At 36.7% G+C, this 21,957-nt stretch overlaps 2 protein-coding genes across 2 annotated transcripts; both read right to left on the bottom strand.

The window, feature by feature from the left end:
• Positions 1 to 712: 712 nt before the first annotated feature.
• On the bottom strand, positions 713 to 4,822 carry LOC120206306 (F-box/LRR-repeat protein 3-like). Its single transcript, XM_039205995.1, has 8 exons — positions 4,030 to 4,822; positions 3,481 to 3,606; positions 3,203 to 3,307; positions 2,721 to 3,114; positions 2,518 to 2,647; positions 1,919 to 2,213; positions 1,573 to 1,824; positions 713 to 1,036 (listed from the first exon to the last, which is right to left on the bottom strand). Exons 1-8 carry the CDS (start codon positions 4,693 to 4,695, stop codon positions 974 to 976), a joined length of 2,031 nt encoding a protein of 676 aa, XP_039061926.1. The 5' UTR covers positions 4,696 to 4,822; the 3' UTR covers positions 713 to 973.
• Positions 4,823 to 15,263: 10,441 nt separating this feature from the next.
• Positions 15,264 to 17,488, bottom strand: LOC120206305 (U2 small nuclear ribonucleoprotein B'' 2-like). Its single transcript, XM_039205994.1, has 4 exons — positions 17,356 to 17,488; positions 16,822 to 16,912; positions 15,842 to 15,924; positions 15,264 to 15,622 (listed from the first exon to the last, which is right to left on the bottom strand). The coding sequence occupies exons 1-4, from the start codon at positions 17,386 to 17,388 to the stop codon at positions 15,344 to 15,346; spliced, it is 486 nt and encodes a 161-aa protein (XP_039061925.1). The 5' UTR covers positions 17,389 to 17,488; the 3' UTR covers positions 15,264 to 15,343.
• Between the last annotated feature and the right edge of the window lie 4,469 nt (positions 17,489 to 21,957).

The following is a 21,957-nucleotide window of genomic DNA, read 5'->3' as shown; positions in this document are numbered from 1 at the left end:
TTTAAGTGCAATAGGAACTGGGTTGAGAAGAAGATGGCAAAAGTCTAATGACTCCATGCGATTAACGATCAAACTTTCTGTTTTTCACCCATTTCCTATTGCACTCAAACGGTCCAGGTAAGCGTCAAAAGTCCAGCTCAGTTTTTCGTCATCCATGTTAAAGATAATTGACGACGAATGACTAATTTATAACAAATAGATAACATTAATGGCCAATTTATAACTTTTGAAAGTTCAATAAGGAAAACATTAACTTACTCAAACTTTAGTGATCATCTGTTTAATTTACCCTTATTTGTTTAAATAAACTGCTTTGTCCAAATAAAAGGGATTTTTTTTCTTCACTTTCCTCTCTCTTTCCTTGCTCCAAGCCAGTCCAAAATATAATTCCTACAACTTGCAATCTAGAAGAAGCATCATTATCATAACGTCTAGAGGGGGGGCATCTCTATCTGTCTTTTGAGCCCAAAAAGATAAGAAAAGTCTATCCAATGGGGGATTTCCAAACAGCTCTGGAAGTAAATCGTGTTGGGGAGTTTCCCTTTGTTAACTGTTTTTCCAGAACAGATGAAGACGTGTGTAAAAATGATCCATATATTATCAATAGGATCATCATCATATAAATTTTCCAACTAAAAAAAAATTGTGCCAGTGACAAAATGCAGTGCCATATGACCATCATCAATTTCTTGCATATCCTCCAAAACTTGTTTCTGCTGTTGCCTCGGATTCTTACATCATATCTGTCTGTTAATTAAATTCTGGACAATGTATAAAAAAAAATTTCTTTAATTAGTTGTAGACCGGGTAGCAGGCATTTGACTGACTAACACACTTCCTTTACGAGGCTGACACACCCCATGCCCAAGCAGTAACGTCTTGCAACCAATTTCTGCCTACTTCAAGATAAACAAAAACTCATTTTCATATTCAGTTGAAAATAGCAACGACCTGGGCATGCATCCTTCTGCAACTACGGAACTTCATTGCTATTCCTTCCAAAATGCAGCTTCCATCCCTTGGGATCCATTTCCTTCTGTCAAACATACATAAGAAGTTTTACTTCCATAAATCATGATGTTTGTAGTAATAATGTCTTCGAAAGTAAAAGAAAAAAAAACAATTTCATATGGTCTACAAATTTCAAGATTACTTTATAGGGTTCGTTTTAATAATCCCAACTTCTGAAAATCACTTGTTAATAAGTACAGCATAATAACGAGTCATTATGGAGTATATCAACATAATCATTAGCTGAATGAGGCAGAATTGCAAGTGTCAAAACTAGAATACTTGGAAAGCACAACATAACTTCCCCTAGCATGCTGAAAATTTGCCAAGAATCTAATGTAAGAACAGGGGGACTGGACAACAGTTTCATGCTTACCTATCCTTTTAAAAACAATTATAAATTGATGTTAACAATAGCTGCTTCTGGGCCAATATTAATCAGGAAAGCTGCTGGTTTTTCTGAACTTGACCTTTTATATTTACAGAGCAAACTACATGTTATCTTATGTAAGTTCAAATTCTTCAAAATTATGCTTCTTTAAGATGTGAATAAACACTTACCTGAAAAGCTTTGTCCCTCCAGTGAAAGACGCACCCATGGGCTTCCATGTACCCCAGAATGGATTGAGAAAGTAATGGCCTAAAGGATGCATGGAGTTTCACTTTTGTTAATGCTCGGCATGCCAACAGGGCTGCTGCCAGGCCATTTGGAGTCAAGCCGGCCAAGTGCAAGATTGTCATGTTTTGTAGGCGACTGAGGCTAGCAAGTGCCACAAGCCCAACATCCGTAACAGAACAATATGACAAGTTTATCTGCAATGCAAGGAAGCGAAGGACATTATTAGTTTCCAACATTACTCCATAATGTTCCAATCTACAAGAATAAGAACTTGAGAATGTAAAATACCTGCTTCAGATTTTGGGAAAATTGAGCAAGCGGAAGCATTCCGTTATCATTAATGTTGAAGCACTTCTTTAAGTCAAGCACTGTAAGTTGCTTACATCCCACAGCAATGGCTGATACACCAGTTGACGAGACACCAAGGCATCCACGAATCTCGAGTACTTTTAACATCCCACATCTTGACAATGATATTAATGATTTATCTGTAATTTTATCATTATAAGCTATATTGATCATCTCAAGTGCAGGACAACCATCAGCAATGGCTGTAATGCCCGCATCACTTACTGCTGTGGACCTGAATAACAGAAGAACACTAAGTTCAACGGAGAAAAGAGATATCATGTTCTTTGCATAAGGGCACAGAAGTATTCCACCATGTGGGGCCCGACATGACAGCATCTAATTCTTTTTAGATCCTCATAATGACAATCAGGAAAAATTTTGTGGTTAAACTAGCAGGAGCTTTGTCATTGTTAAAGTTGATGCTATTGGAGTGCTGAATGCCCGTAGAGATTAAGGTGCTCAACTAAACACCTATGCATGTGGTAGTTATTGCTAGCTGGCATGAATAGTGTAAAAGTTAAAGGAAAGTTGCAAACCTGTACAAATCAAGCTCCTTAAGCTGTGAACAACAACTTCCAACTTTGGCAAGCCCTTCATCTGAAATGTTAGAGCATATCCCTAACTTTAAAATGGATAGTTTTGAACATCTTGAAATGGATTTCAAACCTGCAGGGTATAACATAAATCACTCATAGAAAGTTTCATTCATGTGTAAAACAGATTATGGTTGAGGTAAAACCTTCGTCATCAATTTCATTATCTGTGGCATCCAGCTCTTCCAAAAATGAGCAGCGTTCTCCAATCAAAACAAAGGCTTCCTTCGGAACCAAGCTACAAGATTCCATCCTGAGAGAAGTAAGGAAGGTGCATGAACTTGTTATGCTGTCTATAGAGGTATATGTTATTTTACGACAGCATGTGATGTCTAGTTTCCTTAGATATTTGTGTGACTGGACGAGGAAAGAGAGACCATCATCTGTCAGTCCTAAGCATTTACTGAAGCTCAGCTCCTTGATAGGGGCACGTAAACATGCCATGGCTTTGATCCCTGACCAAGTAATAATACAACCATCTAATTTAATTGATTGTAGCTTCGAATAAGTATGCAAACATTTTGCTAGATCAGAAGTAACCTGCAACATCATCAGAGATACATAAGCAACGAGAAAAAGACTAATATAAAGCTAATATGGAATTACCTTAAGGGATTTTTTGACTTACAGAAGAGCCATATGCCAATATAATCTGCTGTAGCTGTTCAGTGCCATTAATCAGAGATGACAATCCCGTGTGAGTAACATTTTGACAGTTTGACAAATTAAGCATCTGTAAAATATCCAATTTGGAAAAACTATCACTTACATTATTCAAGTAAAAGAAGATCTTTTCAAGTGCTGGGAAAACTTGTAGATGTTCTTTCCATAGTTATATTTACTGGTAAAAATATTAGGCGTGTTCAACAGCCGACCATTTCCAAAGTAACAAAAAGGAAAATATACCTTTAGTGACTTGCAACTTTGCTCGAGTGTTGAAAGGCCATCATCATCAATGCCATGGCATCCCTCTATAACCAAGTCTTCAAGATTTTGGAGTTTAAGAACAGAATTGAGGCACTTCTCTGTGATCTGTGGTGAAAGGCATATACGTTCTCATTATAATTTCTCATCTAATTGTGCATTCTCCAACCAAGAATCAATAAAACAAAGAACAGCAATCATGTATTAAAATCAATAGAAGAGTATATTCCAAGAGACATATCATCCATGAGAAATGATCAATTGCATATTATTCACTATTCAACCAATCATTCACCCCTTAGTTGGAGGAAGAAAGGGAAAAAATAGTATAGTGGCATCATATTTGAATGCCCTGTAAAGAAAGCAAAACGTGCCCCATTTAATTGAATAAAGTACATGGCAGGCCCAGCTACAGCCTAAAAATGCACACATTTGACAGAGTTGATAATGATTTTTCCACTTTCTGGATGCTTAAGAAAACTTCATTTTCTTTTCTTTGCCACAGCTGAGTCAAAAAGGAATTGAACTTACCGGTAAATAAGAGAGATCCAAGCTCCGAATTTGTTTGCACTTGAGAGCAATCAACTCCACACCCAAATCACCAACACGCAAGCACCACTTCAAGCAAAGGGACTTCAACTTTCTACACCCAACAGCAATACAGCCGATCCCCATATCGGTTATTAACTTGCACCTCGCTAAACTCAACATCTCCAAATTCCTTGCCTCTGCGATCGCCGAGGCCGCCAAGTCTGTCAAGTGCGTGGAGTTGCTCAAATCAACCTCAACAAGGCCCGAACAATTGATGAACAGGCTCGATAACCCGGCATTCGTGAAAAACCTTGACCTGGACAGGTTTATTGACCGCAGAGTAGTTTTCCAGGTCGACGATATAACGTTTAAGGTGCTATCATCGACGCGCGGACAGAGAGAGAGATCGAGGAGGGAAACAGAAGGGTACCGATGAAACGTTCTGGGGAGGAGCTCGGCGCGTAGAGGCCTGAGAGACCCGCGGTGGCGAGACTCTATGAAGTAAAAGGACTTGCAAGTGATGGAGAAGGATTTTATGGCAAAAGGGTCGTCGTGAAGGTGATCGAGGATCTTGCATACAATCTCTTCTGTTAAGACATTAAAGAGGTTAGATGAAGAATGGGGTGAAAGTGAGCGGTGTTGTATTCTCTTGCACTGGAATTTCATAGAAGCTTTTGTGAGAAAACGAGAATCGTCAAAGGGATGGGGAAGGAAAGGATAAGAGCAGGGGAAGAGGGTTATTAAAAGGATAGGAAAATTGGGTAGTGGATGGTGGGCTTCTGACCTAACTCTTAACAGAAAGAAACAGTAGTATCATCTGGGGGCGGGGGCAACTTGGCCTTCTATCTATCTGTATCTGTATCTGTATATGTATCTGGGAAGAAGAAGATCTGTCATGACCAAATTACTATACTACCCTTCAAGGCTTTTCTCATAAATACATTGACTGACCAAATGACCCCTTTTCCTTTTGTTCCACTAATAAATAAATAGTATATGTGATATTAAATGTTTGCCCAACGAAGCCTTCCATGGTGTGGTGTCCATCCATCCATGCATTTAGCGATTGGTATGGGTAGGTTTTTTTTTTTGTCTACCCGACTCGAGAAGAGAATATTGACACTTCCATCCGAAATTTGACTCGTATAAAATATACTCTCCACTTGATTTAATTTTTTGAAATAAAATCTAAACTCAACCTGACATGAAATAATAAAAATATTATTTTTATTCAATAAAAATAATTATTTAATTGAAAAAAAATAATATATAAAAGAATATTATTATAATTATTCCTAAATATATAAGGTAAAATTATATTTTTTCAGGTCGAGTATTTTTCACCTTAAACTCGAATCCAACCCGAACATTACCTTTTAAAAAACCAAATTCGCCCCCAAATTTTTTTAAAAAACCCAACCCGATAAGGTTGAAACCCGTCGGATTCGAATCACATGCCTATCCCTACTTGCATTCATCTCTTCCCCAAAATAAAGAACAATTCACAGAGATCTATATCTGCAACAAATTGTAGCTTAACTTACATGCCGACCTTCTTAGGTGATTTTCCCAAAAAAATCACCCTAGGGACCTTTATTTCCCTGTCAGGCATCGTTTAAACTATACTTATCGATCTAACATCCTTTGCAGAAAGACGCCCCCTGCAACACACTTTACGTTGATCTGGCACCACGTGGGGTAAGGCGCGCCTTATGTTGAGTTGGATACACGTGGCTAAAGCGCGGCCCCTGGGGCGCGCCTTACGACACATAGGGCTATAGCGCGGGGGCAAGGGCCGCGCCTTACCTTTAATTTTGACACGCGTCAGAAAGGCACACCCCTGTAACTCGCCTTAGCTTTAATTACCCAACTATCCCGGCCGTTCACACCCCATCCCTCCCTATAAATACTTCATTCTCAATCACTTTCATCACACCAAATCTTCTCAACTTCTCTCAAATACTCTTATATTCTCTTATAATTGTTTAAGGTATATTTTATTATATTTAGTATTTTGTTAGTAATTTATTTAAATTTAATTTTTTTAATATTTTATTTAATTATTTTTTTGCAGATATAAAATAGAAGGCGAGCTACTTTGCTTGGATGGAAATCATATATCTCGACATTTTGCTGATACGGTAACATTTTAACGTTTTAATATAATTTAAATTATTAGTAATAATTTATTTATTTATTTAATGCATGATTATTAGTTTAAGAATTAATTTTTGTAATTATTTATATTTTAGGATAAAGACCGTATATTAGATCCTTTTTTATGAACCTTAAGTTAACGATACCTACCCGTGTCTGGTCGTATTTAGCAGAGGCTGGATTCGATCATATAGGTAGATATGAAGGTCACTGTAAGATAGAACCAGACTTTATTTCTGCCTTAGTGGAGCGGTGGAGGCCGGAGACCCACACATTCCATCTTTCGTGCGGATAGTGCACGATTACACTTGAGGATGCTTATATGCACCTAGGACTTCCGGTGGATGGAGATGTGATATCAGGGATGGCGCACGGTTCCTGGACTGCTTTGTGCCGGGATTATCTAGGATGTGTCCCGGAAAGTTTTAACGGTGGTAAGATACCGTTAAATTGGTTAGATGCTAATTTTTGGTAGTTGAGCGAGGATGCCTCTGATGATGAAGTTAAAATATATGCACGGGTATGCATACTGCAGCTGATAGGAGGGTTGCTAACAAATTTTATACAGTGTATAATAAATTTTTTTCCTTGAATAGGTGGTATACTGATAGGAAAAATCATCAGGAGCTACCTAATGATTTAGAAAAAATTAGGATGTTAATCGATCAGAAGGCTGACACACAAGTATGCATTTTAATGTTTAAAAATCGATTTTAGATCATAGTTATATAATTAGATTATGATTTTGATAAAAATTATATATATTTGTTTTAGTTTGAATGGTGTCATATTCTAATGACGATGTGAGGATGACGATCCCACCTGAGTTGAGGGGCTCATCAGATGTTTGGATGGCGATGGTCCATTTGATCTGTTATGCGATCGTCGAGTGGCACTCCACTGATCGCGTGCTCCAGCAATTTGGTTGTTTTCAACCAATTCCGGAAGCACCTCGCAATATGGACGAGTTGCATAACACAAATCGACGTGGCAAGTCAGATACAGATTGGCTGGTGAAGTATCATGCGTAGGTCGTGCTGTGGGAGGATCGATATCGGATACTTCCCCATAGAGAGCCCATTTATGATGACCTATTGACAGTTGCTGATGATTATTATGAGTGGTTCAACAGTAACGGGAAGCCGTTTTTGCTTTCTGAGGCTGCACGAGGGCGGACCTTTCAGCGACATCGACAGAGACGTTCACCGTCACAGCACCATCGTCCCTCGACTCGTGGACGAAGAGTAGGTGCTTCTGATTCATCCTCAGCTGCACCAGCAGGACCTTCACAACAGCCACCGTCTGTAGCGACTTACATACCGCAGCCTTATATGATGCCGCTACCGCCATTCCCTTACCCGATGCCACCGCCGCCGCCGCCACCGTCACCTAGTTTTATGACCCGTCGCCGCCACCGTCACAAAGTTATATGACCCCTCATAGAGGATATTACGGGTCTATGTTTGCAGATCTGACTTGAGGTTCATATACTAGTTATTTGGCGGGCGCAGCCTCATCACACATGGCCGCCGCACATACACCTCCTGTACAGTTTTCACACATCGCGATGTCTGGGTTTTATGAGTTTTCGTAGTTATCTATGAGCGATGGTACAGTCGGTCATACACCTCCAAGGTCCTTATTATATGGAGGTGCTACATCGTCATTAGCTCCTCATCAACAAAATATTTCTGCTCATAACGACGACGACGATGATGGTGATAATGATGACAGCGAGGAGTCACAACCAGTTATACGAAGAAATCCTCCTCGAGACCGAAAGCCACCGCCCTGCGGAACACATTCGCACCGCAAACATCAATAGATTTGTTTTTTTAATTATATTTGTATTTAGTTGGTTATTGGACTTTTTGTATTGTAAATTTTTATTATTTATCATTAAATACTTACTTTATTTTGTTAATTTGGTTGGATAATTTTAAATTTTATTTTCTTTATTTTGTTGGACTTTTTGTTAATTTTGTAACACCCCACCCCGTACCTAACTCGAATACAAGTCTGAGGTGTCACATTGACTTCTTAAACTTTGACTCTTTTGAAAAACAGAGAAATTTAAAACTTTGTTTAAAGCAAAATACGTTAATTTACATAAAAGAGTCCACAAAATTCAAAATCGATCAGAGTGCTCATAATTAACGACTTATTACATGCCAACACTCTATACACAACAAAATACATACTTTGTCGATTACTTCTGATCTGATCTTCTAGTAATAATAATGTCCTTGCCACTTCTATTCTTGCTCTTCACGTTTCTTGGTACCTACGTGTAAATCACTTACACGCTAAGTCATAAACTTAGTGAGGCAATAAATAAACATGTAATAGTAGATTCATGAAAATGCATTCTTACCATTTGATCATGATGTTTCAATATGCATGGATATATTTCCTATGACATATATAATCAAGTCATGCACACATGAAACTTACCTTTTTGTATCACTTTCACTTTAATTTATATTTCAATTGTTGTTGTTGTTGCCCATGTATATTATTGAGAATAGAGGTATGTGAGTACATTGAGGTTGTGCACAAATGCTGTCACCACAGCTCGTATAAATTCCCTCATGGGGCATCGAACATTTGTTCAGTATTCGTCCTGAAGGACTGCTATATATGTCCCGTAGGACCACTACGTCCCGAAGGACTACAATACCCTCGACTCTTGGCATGCCAACTATACCTATAGCTCTCGTATCATATACTATGGGAATTTATTATGAATATATTTCTCATCACTTGTTCTTTCTCTTCTGTCACATACCACATGTATGTGTAACCATATATTTCATATCATATCACATATTGCATATTCATATGTCATTTCATATATTCACATAGCTTATTTCATTTCACATTGGTCATATCTCATAGCATATATCACATATGCATATAATCATGTATATCATATCATACATCTTATGTTTCATGCTCTTATGTTTATGCATATAATGTATTCATGTACATATAATAATCACATATCAAATAACATTTTATGAGTCACTTCTTACCATAGTAACTCCATCATTGGCTCATCGCAAACCAATGTTCGTTCAATAATATAAGTACAATTAAAATTGCACTCACCTTAGCCTTGTTTGATTTGAATCAATTCTAATCCTTTGATTATTCCAGAACTTGTTTAGGCTCAATATCTACATAAATATAACATTTCAAAACAACTATCAGAAGCCTAAACTTTAAACTTGATGTTAATAACTTAAACCGGTTTAATGAATCAAATTCCATTTTTTCATTTAGGGGGAATCGATACCCCCTAGGGGGAATCTGTTCCCGGGGAATCGATACCCCCCAGGGGGAATATGTCCCCCCTGCACATACTGGAATTTTCGTCCAAGAGGGGAAATCGATTCCCTTCACAGGGTATCAGTTCCCTCTACCCAGAAATTGTATTTTAACCCCGAAAATCATCAATTCTTCACTTAATTCTTCTATTTTAAACCCCTATCATGTCATTAAACTCAACTAACATTACTTAAACCAACTTATATCCATGAAAATCATCTATAACTTCAAAATTATATCCTTCATATGTAATTCAAGAATAATACTCAAATTTTAAAATGTTCTAAATACAATTCTAACATTTCATATTCCTTAATTAACATGATGACAAGTCAAATTTAACTTCAAATTCAACTTATCAACTCTTTCCCATAATTTCATATAAAAACTCGTTTTCTTAAATCTATTATAACTTCTTCATCTTTTGATTATAAGACAACTTAAGCTTTCCTTAAGCTTAGTTATCATCTAATGATCAAAACCTAACCTTTAATTTAATAAATAATCAACAAATCAGAAAACCCTTACCTTTGCCTAGCTTTCATGGTTGGGAGAAGAAGAAAGGAAGAATAAAGAGTTTTCAGATAACTCTTCCCCCCACCCCCCACGTGATTCATTCATATTATTGGGGAAAATATCTTTCATGCTAAATGACCATTTTGCCCTTTAATTCTTTGGATAATTACTATAAACTTTTAAAAAAAATTCCGAACAAATCATTGAACTATTCAATCATCTTACTTTAATCACCAAATTCTGAAACTTTACAATTTAATCACTAACCCGTATTTTGGGATGTTACAAATTTATTTTGATAATTTTGTTTATTACCATTTAATAACAGTTATTGTAATTTGGTTATTATTTTCCATTTAATACTTATTTTAAGTTTGTTGTATTTAGAATTATATTCAAATACCAAATTATTATTAGTTTGACAAAATTAAATAATTTTGTTCGATAACTTTCTTAAGTTTGTCACTTATTATCTCTTTTATTATAATCACATATAACGCCAACGTCCAATATCGTTTTCTTGTATCATTTTGTTAATCTTCATCAGCGGTTATCGAATGGCATTAACTTTAAGTAAATACAAATTAAAGTACAAGAATTCTCATTTGATAAACAACTACATCAGTTCCTCATCAATTGTTACTTGATGACAACAGAAGTGGACATGTTCTCATAGTGTGTCCTTAGTTTCTACAATGCCTACACTATTTGTCGTGTCTATTTGTTTCTCGAATATCCATATCACAATGAATTCGAGTGAATTTTGGACGACCACGCTCCCTCAATAAACTTGGATTTGGTATAATCAGAACCCAATTTTGAACCTCATCAGAGTCTTTGTCATTACTTATGGGGGGAACTCAAATTCATATACCTTAAAAACTTCTGATAGTAGGTATACGGGATCCATAAAACGGTTATAGTTTTGACAGGTATGCGAGCAAGCTGCTATCACATGAGAGCATAGATACTTCAAAGCTTAAAAAAAACCGCAGTCGCACGTTCTGTCCCGTAGATTTACTCTTAACGACACAGCTTCAATCCCTTGAAAAGGTCACGACAACTCTGTGACATGAAACATTGCATGTGTTCTAGAGAAGCTTGTTACAGACATTCCATTTGATGCAGTAATTTTTTTTAGATCTGCAACTAATCTAGGGTGATAGACATGACCGCCTTGCATCCAGGTTTGAGATTGTCCCCCCGAGCTTCGCAAAAAGTGCCCCCAAATAAAAATATATAGTTTTTACCAAAGCCGTTACAGGTAAGTGACGTGCACCCTTTAAGGTCGAATTGATTATCTCAGCCAAGTTGGTCGCCATGTGTCCATATCGATATCCACCATCATATATGTTTGTCCACATTTCTTTATCGATGAGGCTGATGTAATCGTATCCTTCCTCGTTATTCGCCCGCAATTCTTGAAGCATGGATTCAAATGTTTGAGGAAGTAGTTCGTAACCTGATCAAAAAATGTAGAACTTACTAACTTTGTTTCTTTGCAAAATTAAAATGATCGAAAGAAAACAAACTACATCAGTTTCACTTACCCATGCACACAAGTAATTGACGCTCATCATTCTTCTTGTACCTTCCAAGGTAGTTCGCAGCAATGTGTCGGATATAATACCTATTTTGGACAAAGGGTGGTTACCACATTGGACACAAAGACTCCATTGTTGCTTTGATCACAGCTCCGCGATCTGAAATGACATAGATTTTTACCTCGTGATAACATGTGCACGTAAGTTTCGGAGGAAAAAAGCCCAAGAATCTGTATCTTCTCCTTCAACAAGAGCAAAAGCAACTAGAAGATTGTTGCGATTACCATCTTGGACAACTGCCAATAATAAAACTTGTTTGTATTTACCATACAAGAAAGTCTCGTCGATCTGGACCACAAGCTTGCAGTATTTGACAACATTAACGCACTGTGGGTAAGTCCAAAAAACCCGGTAGAATTGAGATCGATCGCGAAGAACTCAATCATTATTGTATGCATAAGAGGTTTCGAAGTCCATAATTATCCCGAGATTCAACCTCCGCACCAGCCTAAACCAACTTGTAAGTTCGTTATAAGATGCATCCCATTCGCCATGAAGTTTGACAATGACATTTTGTTTTGCCAACCAAGTTTTTTTGTAGGAGACAATATACTCATACTGCGATTGTATAGCTGAAATCAACATATCAATAGCTATATAGGAGCTTGCTTTTACCATGGGCATGATGGCTTGACAGATCACTTCAGAGTCCAAGTTGAGATGATCTTGGTTGATCCCTCCAGCACAACATGTGTGCAGACCGTTTTATATTATTAGTTCTCATTTATTGTTCTTCCTCTTCGATACGTGAACCATTCAATTGCATCTGTTTTCACGTCAGGCACAGTGACATACATATTTTTTCTGTCTTGGAGCGGTCGACTCTGGATTGAACATAATTACGGATATTGTAATTTTTATAGCCATCATCGCTTCTTCTTTGCTTGAAAACTACATGCCTAAAGATAACTCACCATTATTTATTGATGAGTAATATCCATAGTCACCGAGATGGGACATATCTGTAAATTTGGCCCATACATTGCACCATAATCAACTTCATACATGTGTGCTGGAGGGTCAGTTTGTGCCACATTTGAGGGAACTTCATCTACATCATCATCATCATCGGAGTTGAATTGCGGTGATTCTGGCTGAATGAATAGTCCAGTCTTAGCACCATCCACACCAAGCCCATGAAGCGGTTCTTCTGGTGGAGATGATGGTTCCTCTATGCTCTCCACATTTAGGTCGAAAAACCTACTACTTGCACGCATTCCCCTTGAACTAGAAAGACATATCGACATTGAGATCGAAAAAGCTCACAGTCGAATGTCTTCCATGTAGCTTGAAGTCATCGTATCAAATGAAAACTGCACAGATTGTTGCGTCGATGGCATCTCTATATTAAGGTCAAAGAAATTTGCAGATAAATGCCTTCCCCTTGAACTGGACGCGATGTTGCCATATGGATTGTTTGTGAACCCACCTCGGTACATATCGTAAGGAGTTGTTGATGAATGTCTCCCCATTGAAGTTGATGAATGTCTCCCCATTGAAGTTGATGTGACGATACCATGATGCGGATTTCCCATTATGACATTAAAATCATTACATATTACTGTAGTCAAGCTGTCAACTTGATCAACTTGTTCAGCCAGCCCATAGTGGGAGCTTAATGACTGACCCCGACTAGTACGCACTTGAACAAACTTTGCATACATCTGAATATCGTCGTCTGAATAATTACTTTGAGAATCAACCATCATTTCAACATCATCATTATTCGAACGCTGTATAAGTCAATGGCAACAATAATGTTGGAAATCTGTACTGCAATGACGATATTCTTCTACTACTTCCAACATGAACCTTCCTCGAAATATTCGTTATCAACTCCTCAATAGTTATGTTTCTCTTGAATGATATTTTAACACGCTTATTTGATACGAAAACAACGTCGATTTCATCTTATCGAATTTCTCTATCATAATAAACAATAGCTAAATGTTAAGTCATTCTTAGAGTTTAAAAGCGCGACAATATTATATCTGCAAAAAAACAACTGAAACAAACCCAATTAAATAAATAATATATGAACAAAAATATAACACAATAAAAATTTTACACATAAACGTAAATAATTTAAATAATATAATTTTATATTATTACCTGCACCGCAAAAATATTTCGACGTATACTCCCGCTTTCCAATTTTACAAACACAGAAATTAATTGAAAACAATTAGTATAATTTTTTTTCTTCAAATAATCATATATAATTATAACAAAATATTATAACAAAATTACTTTATAACGAAATATCAAACGAACTTCTGAATCAAATATAAGAGGATTGTCGGGTGTTATTTAATGGTTGAAAAGATTGTATTAATTTCTCCGTTGAGAGGGAGATGTGAGAGAGTTCAAGGGGAGGGGGCTATTTATAATGGAGAGACGATGCTTAAAAGACGAGAAGTGAGGGTAAATTATGCAAGGCGCGGTCTCTGCACCACGCCTTGCATAATGCATGTGTTATAATTAAAAGGCGCGACCCCTGCCCCGCGCTATAGCCCTACGTGACGTAAGACACACCCCAGGGGCCGCGCTTTAGCCACATGTATCTAACTCAGCATAAGACATTCAGAGGGCGCATCTTACTCCACGTGACGCTAAATCAACGTAAAACACGCTACAATGAATACGACTTTCTGTAAAGAGTGTTAAATCGAAAAATATAGTCTGAACAATACATAACAAGAAAATAAAGGTCCCAAAAAAATCACCAACTTCTTATACTTTTTTTAAAAATTAATTTGATGTTAATTTTCAACCTCATCATTATATTGATAGGATCTCAACATTACTAAGAGAAAGGAATAAAACAAAATTATTTCTCCTGTATTCAATTTTTTAATTTTAAATTAAAAAATTTTAAATCTTAAACTTTAAAGAGAACGTGCAATAGTTTTAAATTTTACCTAGTGATTTTTTTTGCTTTTAATTTTGTTAATAATTCAGTTGATTTAATAATAGAAAAAGATATGTAAATAGAGAGAGACAGAGAGATAGCGAGAGGATAGGGGTAAAATGGGGAAAGAGGAGGAAGTAGGCAATAATAGGGGGTGGGGCAGGGTATGATGTATCTGGGGAAGTAAACATGTGAGGAAGGACAGATTGAATTCAAGTTGAAAACTTGAAGTTCAAAGTGCACATGTTTTGGTACGGCTTTGTTTGAAAAGTCTTCCGCCCATAACAAGGTACACGGGTGTGGTACGTTTTCATTTTTTTGGTGAGCCACGATGACTGCCACGTTTCTATCTGCGTACAACTACGTACCCCTTCCTATCCCTTTCCCATGTCCTCTTTGTCAAACATCATCTTTCACCCTCTCTTCTCCTTTTCCTTTATATATTTTATATAGTTATTGAGTGGGATTCCTTATCATCATTATCAAGCAGAGCCCCCCGAATCCAATTACATGATGCCAACCCTTTAAGCATAAGGACACCCAATTCGTATTCTGGACAACAGATACCTACCAAGTTAATGCCTTCCCTAGGTGCCCTCTTCCACTACCAACACCTATCCACCTCTCATCCCCTCTCCACTTAGCAACCATCAATCATCTCATCATTATGTATGTATGTAGCATGAAATATAATAATAATAATACTATTCCACCAGCATACTTGCAGGAATTCCCACCCGTACAAAGTTATACAAAGCACGGAATTAAACATCATCGACACAAGGATAGGTTCACTTCACTTCTTCGCGAAAGTGATGGCCATGGGATATTGAGGGGCGATTTTGAAACCCTGGAGGTTCTGCATTGCTGTACAAGACTGCTGTTCGTCTTCATACTCCACGAATGCAATACCCGGCTTTGCTTCAAGCATCCTAACTTCCCTGAACCCAGGGTACTGTTCAAAAAGCAGTTGCAGCATCATGCTAGTTGTCTCATGAGGTAAATTCTGTACGAACAGAATATTGTTCGGTGCAGCCTGCTCTTGAGCATTCACGTTTCCATGATGGAAAGGAGCCTGCACATTCTCGGATAAGAGTTTTCCCCAATACTATGTCAGCCAACTCATCCCTCTTACTAAAAAAGCAGCCCAAAAGGTGTAAAGTCATATCTTATATATTATCTAAGCACTGCAATCAAAATACATGAGCTGCAATTCCCATAGGTAAAGCCGTTGGGTTGAGGGAGGGAGACAGACAGGAAGCAACAATTAAATCAGAAATAGTTCCGCAATTACCTTCGGTCCACCATTACTTAGAGAACCTGCACCATTTGGCATTGCAGATTGCTGTGCTTCCTCCGTGCGTCGTTTCCTTTCAGCTGAAAAATTCAGTGTATAAGAGGATGTCATCAAAATATAAAACATTTAAAATAAACCAAAAGAAAAAGTAGTTTAAATATTGGATGTAAATTAATTAGTAAACCAGAGAGATGCAAAATTTTAGTTTTTTTTTTTTAATACAAACAGCAAATGCAAAAGTTAAAATATCTGGCAACAAAATAGCACCATTAAACAATAAATCAATGGTTCAATGAAGACATTATCCCCCACAGGAATTAACAGAAGTGCTATGACAATATCGTGAAAGGAAGTTGTATTCTCCTGCCTCATTGCACAATAAATTAGCGGTCATACTGAAATGTGTTGTTTCTAAGAAAAAAAGGTAAAGGAAACCCAAATATCCAAGTTCTAACCCAAAAATGCACCGTGCACTTAGAAACTATCTTCTGTTACTCCCTCTGTTTTCCTTATGATAAAAAAAGGCATGTTGGTGGTGAAAATATTTGGTCTAATTATGAATTTCATCCTTCTACTTTACAGAAAAGTGTGAAGTTAACCCTCTATTTTAATTTGTCAAAATTAGATCCTGGTACTTCATAAAAACTACAGAAATTAGAAAATAACCAGCAGTAACATTTATAGCAACAAATTAGCAAAAATCAACAGTTAAAGTTCACGATTTCACCAACAACTCAACTGACTTCTCAGCTTCAGTAAAGCGAGAGGACCAAATTCAGACATATTAGAGCGACTAGCTTCTCAGTTTTCATAAAGTAGAAACATGAAATTCATAATTAGAGACATATACATGCATAATTGTGATAATTACATTCACATTATAACATAATGAAATAAAGAAGAAACATTTTGTTTACGTCAAATAAGGACCATGAATTACGCATAAGGAAATTTTAACTAAAAGGTAAGGCAGTCACCTTTTTGATCTTGCTTCTTCTTTTCTCTGGGAACAAAGCTTCCATCATTTTTGGCAATAAAATCCGACTTTGTCTTTGTGTATTGTATCCGCTGCATCAAATTAATCATGCATACAATCTTAAACAACATATAAATTAAACCTGGAAAACAATTTGATTGCAATCACAAGTGAAGCCTGGAGAACGAAGGAAGTTTGGTTCAAGCAGACATCTCAAGGAATTTATGAACATGGGGAGATGGGTATAGTTTTAATAGCAGATGGTGCTATTGATAGGTAGAAAAAGTCTTCATTGGGTGCAGAAGGAACAAGAGTCCTAATTTATAATAAAAATAAATAAAATTGCCCCTAAGATTCTCAGCAAATAATGGAATAACTCCAACAACATTAGTACATTAGAGATTCCACTCAGTCAGTGATACAAAGCCCAAATCAAATGCAGCAAAAACATCATTAAAGTTAAAAGAAAGAGACAAGATAGGCTTCGATTTTGATCTTTGAAGCAATCAATGTCACAAGATATTAAGGTACTCACCATAAGTTTATCATGAAATGGAAAATTTTGCATCTGACGGAAGGCGTTACTAGCAGCTTCAACTCTTCAAACACAACCCATGCTTGTCTATGAAAGCTTGGGCGTCTTCAAGGCAACAACATCCAAAATCCTTCCGTATTGAGAAAATAAACAACAAAGGGAGCTCTTTATTTCTGAAAAGAAAAAATTGTTAATGGGGAATCGATGCCATTTCAAATTCCAAACCGTAGAGAATCAGCTGGATATTTGTAAAATGTTAAGTTCAATGTCCAAGTAAAATAGGGCGCCGCTAGGGTTAAATAGGGGACTCTTGTTCCTACAGAAGGAGAAAATAACTTGTTTTTTCCTTTCTAATACCCTAGAAAAAATTTTGCGTTCCATCTAAAAAAATACAAGCAGTTGGGGCAAGATTCAATTGAAAGTCAAGTGGCTTCAGGTTAGTCTAGTTTAAAATTTCCCTCATTTTCTCAGCAACCAAACAAAAAATTAGAGAGAAAATGGTGGTACCTTCTTTTTTGATCTTCTCGACTTCTCGTTGAGGTTTTTAATGTAAATGGTTTGACTTGGAGGTATGTTTAGCATTTTCGCTGGGAGTGAACAGAGATAAAATTACTGCCTTAAACAATCCACTTTTATTAGGCTTTTACAGATTTGGATTTTCTTTTTATTCTCATACTTCATATAGCAACTATATTGTACCAACTTCATATAATATTTTTAGGTTTTTTAACTTTAATAATTAAATTTTATAATAATTTGGTATATCTTAGTTTTTTAAAATTTAATAATATTTTAGTTTTTACCCAATTACTATTATCAATGGTTGCTCCAGTTCTCCGTGTAGCATATCGAGTTGCAACTCAACTTTCAACTAAAGAGCAATTAACACACTTCCAACTAGAGATGAACATTTGTCGGATTTCAATCCGATCCGGATCGGTTTTTATCCGATCCGGTTTTTTCTCATTGAAAAAAAACCGGTTTATAAAATAACCGGTTCGGTTTTTAACCGGTTTGGAGGACCGGATATCCTAACCGGTGTAACCGGTTTCGGTTTTAAAAAAACCGGTTTTTTTTAAAAACCGGTTATAAAAAAACCGATTTTAATATTCCAGATTGCTCATAGGGAACCGATTCCCTCCCAAGGGGTACCGATTCCTCACTGAATGGTTTGGCTCCGAGATTTCCAGAATGCTCGGAGGGAACCGATTCCCCCATAGAGGGTACCGATTCCCCCTATTCAACGGTCGAAATATTTAAATTTTACACTTAGGGAATCGATTCCCTATGAGAGGAAACCGATTCCCTATGAGAGGGTACCGATTCCCCCACGCTCCAAGCATTTTTATTAAATGTTTTCACACTTAAACGGCTATATTATCTTCATTAATTATCACTAACGTTCAGAAGTGATTCAATGTGTATTTAAGCAAGCTTAGAAGCCATTGATCAAAGACAAGAAACATCAAGCAACTAGAATCAATAGAGAATCAAAGAGAAAGCATCAAACCTCAAGTTCGATAAATTCAAATACTTAATTGAAATACTTAATTAACTCAACATAATTGAAATACTTAAATACTTCCAAGTTTGATAAATTCAAATACTTAAAAACTTCCAAGTTCGATAAATTCAAATACTTAAAAACTTCAAGTTCGATAATTGAAACAAAGTTTACGATAATTGAAATAAAGTTATAAAATAAACTACATTGCCATCTCTTCTTCATCATCTTCGCCTTCTTCGTTTGGAGGGGATATTCCAAGTTCGACTTCTTCAATGTGTAAGTTTGCTTCCAAATCGGCATCAATTGCATCTTCTAGGGTGGTGATATGTTGCTTACGAGCCGCTCCATCCAAATAATCCTTTAAACAAATGCATACTTCCACCGACTCGGGACTTAGTCTTGATCTCCGTTGCGATATAACCCTGCCACTAACAGAAAAAGCGGATTCCGAAGCTACCGTAGAAGCTTGGACGGTTAGTAAATCACGGGCCATGACGGCTAGAATCGGAAATTGTGCTTCCTTTTCTTTCTACCAAGCCAAAATATCCAAACTTTCAAACTCTTCAAATGTCATTTTTGATAGAAAATCGCATGACATGTAATTTACCAACTCGCTACTTGGGGTGGTAGTACGTGATCGTTTGGATTGAGAATTTACAAGAGTGTTAAAAAGATTCAAATTTATGTTACTTGGACGTCTACTAGATGATTCCGCATTCATTCTCATTTGATCGTGTATTACACTACTTGATCCGTATTTAGTTAAATAAATTGCAAACATGTCTCGAAAATATTTGTTAAAATAATTTATTTGGTTTTGGACAAAGTTGGGTTCATCATCGGTTAGATTAAAAGCAAACGCAATTTGTTCAATTAGTGTTTCAACCCCACCAACATTTAACGTTGGGTTTAAAGCGGCGGCACAAGTAAAAATGGGGGGAATCTCCTTAAAATATTTTAAAAGTTTTTCCTTCATTGCAAAGCCAATTTCTTGAAAAACTTCGGTTTCAAATTCAAAGTCATTTAGTCGGGTAGCCAACAAAAATATTTGATTAAGAACCAACGGGCTAGTAGGGTAATAAACACCGGATAAAAAAGTTGTTGCATTTTTAAAAACCTCAAGCAAATCAGTTATTTTGGCTATAGTTTCCCAACTCGAATCCGGATAAATGTTTGGGACATGACCCCTCTCGAAAAGCCGATCGTGAAATGTTTGCAATGTTTCCCTTTGCCTTAAGGCAGTATGCATCATCATCCAAGTTGAGTTCCAACGAGTTGGACAATCCAAATTAGGACCCAAAGCTTTTTTATTAACGGACTTACAAAATCGTTTATAATCATTTAGTCTTTTGTTGTTGTTACAAAGAACCGATTTTATCATTGTTTTAAATTCTAATCTAATCGGCTCAATAACCTCCAAACCGGCTTGCACTGATAAATTAATTATGTGTGCAACGCAACGGGTATGAAAAAATGCACCGTCTAAAATCGGTGAAAGTAATATTTTCAATCTTGGAACCGCGTTTGTATTATTCGATGCATTATCAAAGGATATAGAAAAAACTTTATTTTCTAATTTATAAAGACAAATTACCCTTTTTAAAAGTGTAAATAAATTAGCACCGGTATGCGGCTCACCGAATAATTCAAACGCGATTGTTCTTTTCATCATTTGCCAATTATCTTGATCTAACCAATGTGACGTAACGGCTAAAAAAGAATTTCCGGTATTATGAGGAGAACTCCAAACGTCACATGTAAGCGACACACCATAACGGTGTTCTTGGAATCCTAAAATCATTTTTTCCCTCGCCGTACGCCACATTTTTATAGCATCTCTTCTAAGGGTAGTACGACTTACTTGAGTATAACGTAGTTGCATTAGTTGTTGAATTGTTATCGTGAAATCTTCATCATCAAAGTAGTCGAACGGCAATGCTTTTGTAATCACGAACTTTGTAAACGTTTCTCGTAATTTTTCGTTGTCGTAAACAAAAACACCACCTTGCGGTGTAAGATTCGATTGACTAGGATCCGATCTTGACAGAAGTGCCTTGCATGATTTTGTCAAATGGTTCTTCAACGTTGTGTTTCCTTCCGATGCAAGAAACTTTAGACAAAGTTTACAACGCGCCCTCCTCGAGCCATTTGACATCTCACATAAATCGTAGTGATCCAAAATGTCTTTGTTTCGAGTGTGTTCGATCACTCTCACGACTTCAAGGTTTCCCCCGACGGAAGATTCAGCCGTGTTACTCATGATGAACAAAAAATTACAAAAGTAAGATTTGAGAGATGTTTAAGTGTTGTGTAATAAAATTTGAGAAATTTGTAATCAACCAAATACATCCCCAACTTATTTATACATGTTTAGGGTGGTACAATGGTAATTTTTAAAGAAAAAAACGGTCAAAAACGGTCACAAAACCCCCCCCAACGGCTATATTAACGGCTAGTTTTTTAAACCCAGACCGGTTTTTTTTTCCGGTTAAAAACCGGTTTTTTATCCGGTAAAAAAACCGGTCTAAGTTTTTTTCTCCAAACCGGTTAAAATAACCGGTTAAAAAAAAATCCGATCCGGTTAAAAAAAACCGGTTTTTCCCAAATCCGATTTCGGATATTTTTTTCGTAAAATCGGATATTCGGATTTTTTGTGCACCCCTACTTCCAACCTCACGAAACTACTCAAATTTTACTATTTTCGATTGATGTCCTATTTCTACGTCCATTTGCAACTCAGCTTCCAACTAAACTAAGTACTCTTAAGATTTCTAGGGTAAATGGCTTTAGCATTTAGGTCCATGATGCAGGATGCCAACTGCTTTAGGAAAACGTCTAGACTGCCCAACACCAAATGTTCCTGCAGGTTCCCTGCTAGTTTTCCTCGTTAGTTTTATTTTAACGAGACATGAGCAAGTCTGCTTTTTATGATTAAATCTTGTAATACCATCATCAATTGAGTTGCATACTTGCAAATAGATAACGACACTGCATTATTTGATTTTTTTTCCATTAAATCTTGTAATACCATCATCAATTGAGTTGCATACTTGCAAATAGATAACGACACTGCATTATTTGATTTTTTTTCCATT

The sequence above is a fragment of the Hibiscus syriacus genome, unplaced genomic scaffold (genome assembly GCF_006381635.1).
Source record: "Hibiscus syriacus cultivar Baekdansim isolate YM2019G1 unplaced genomic scaffold, ASM638163v2 tig00013680_pilon, whole genome shotgun sequence".
Lineage (NCBI taxonomy): Eukaryota > Viridiplantae > Streptophyta > Magnoliopsida > Malvales > Malvaceae > Hibiscus > Hibiscus syriacus.
Note: the sequence above shows the minus strand (reverse complement) of the source record. Positions and strands in the feature narration are given on the sequence as shown.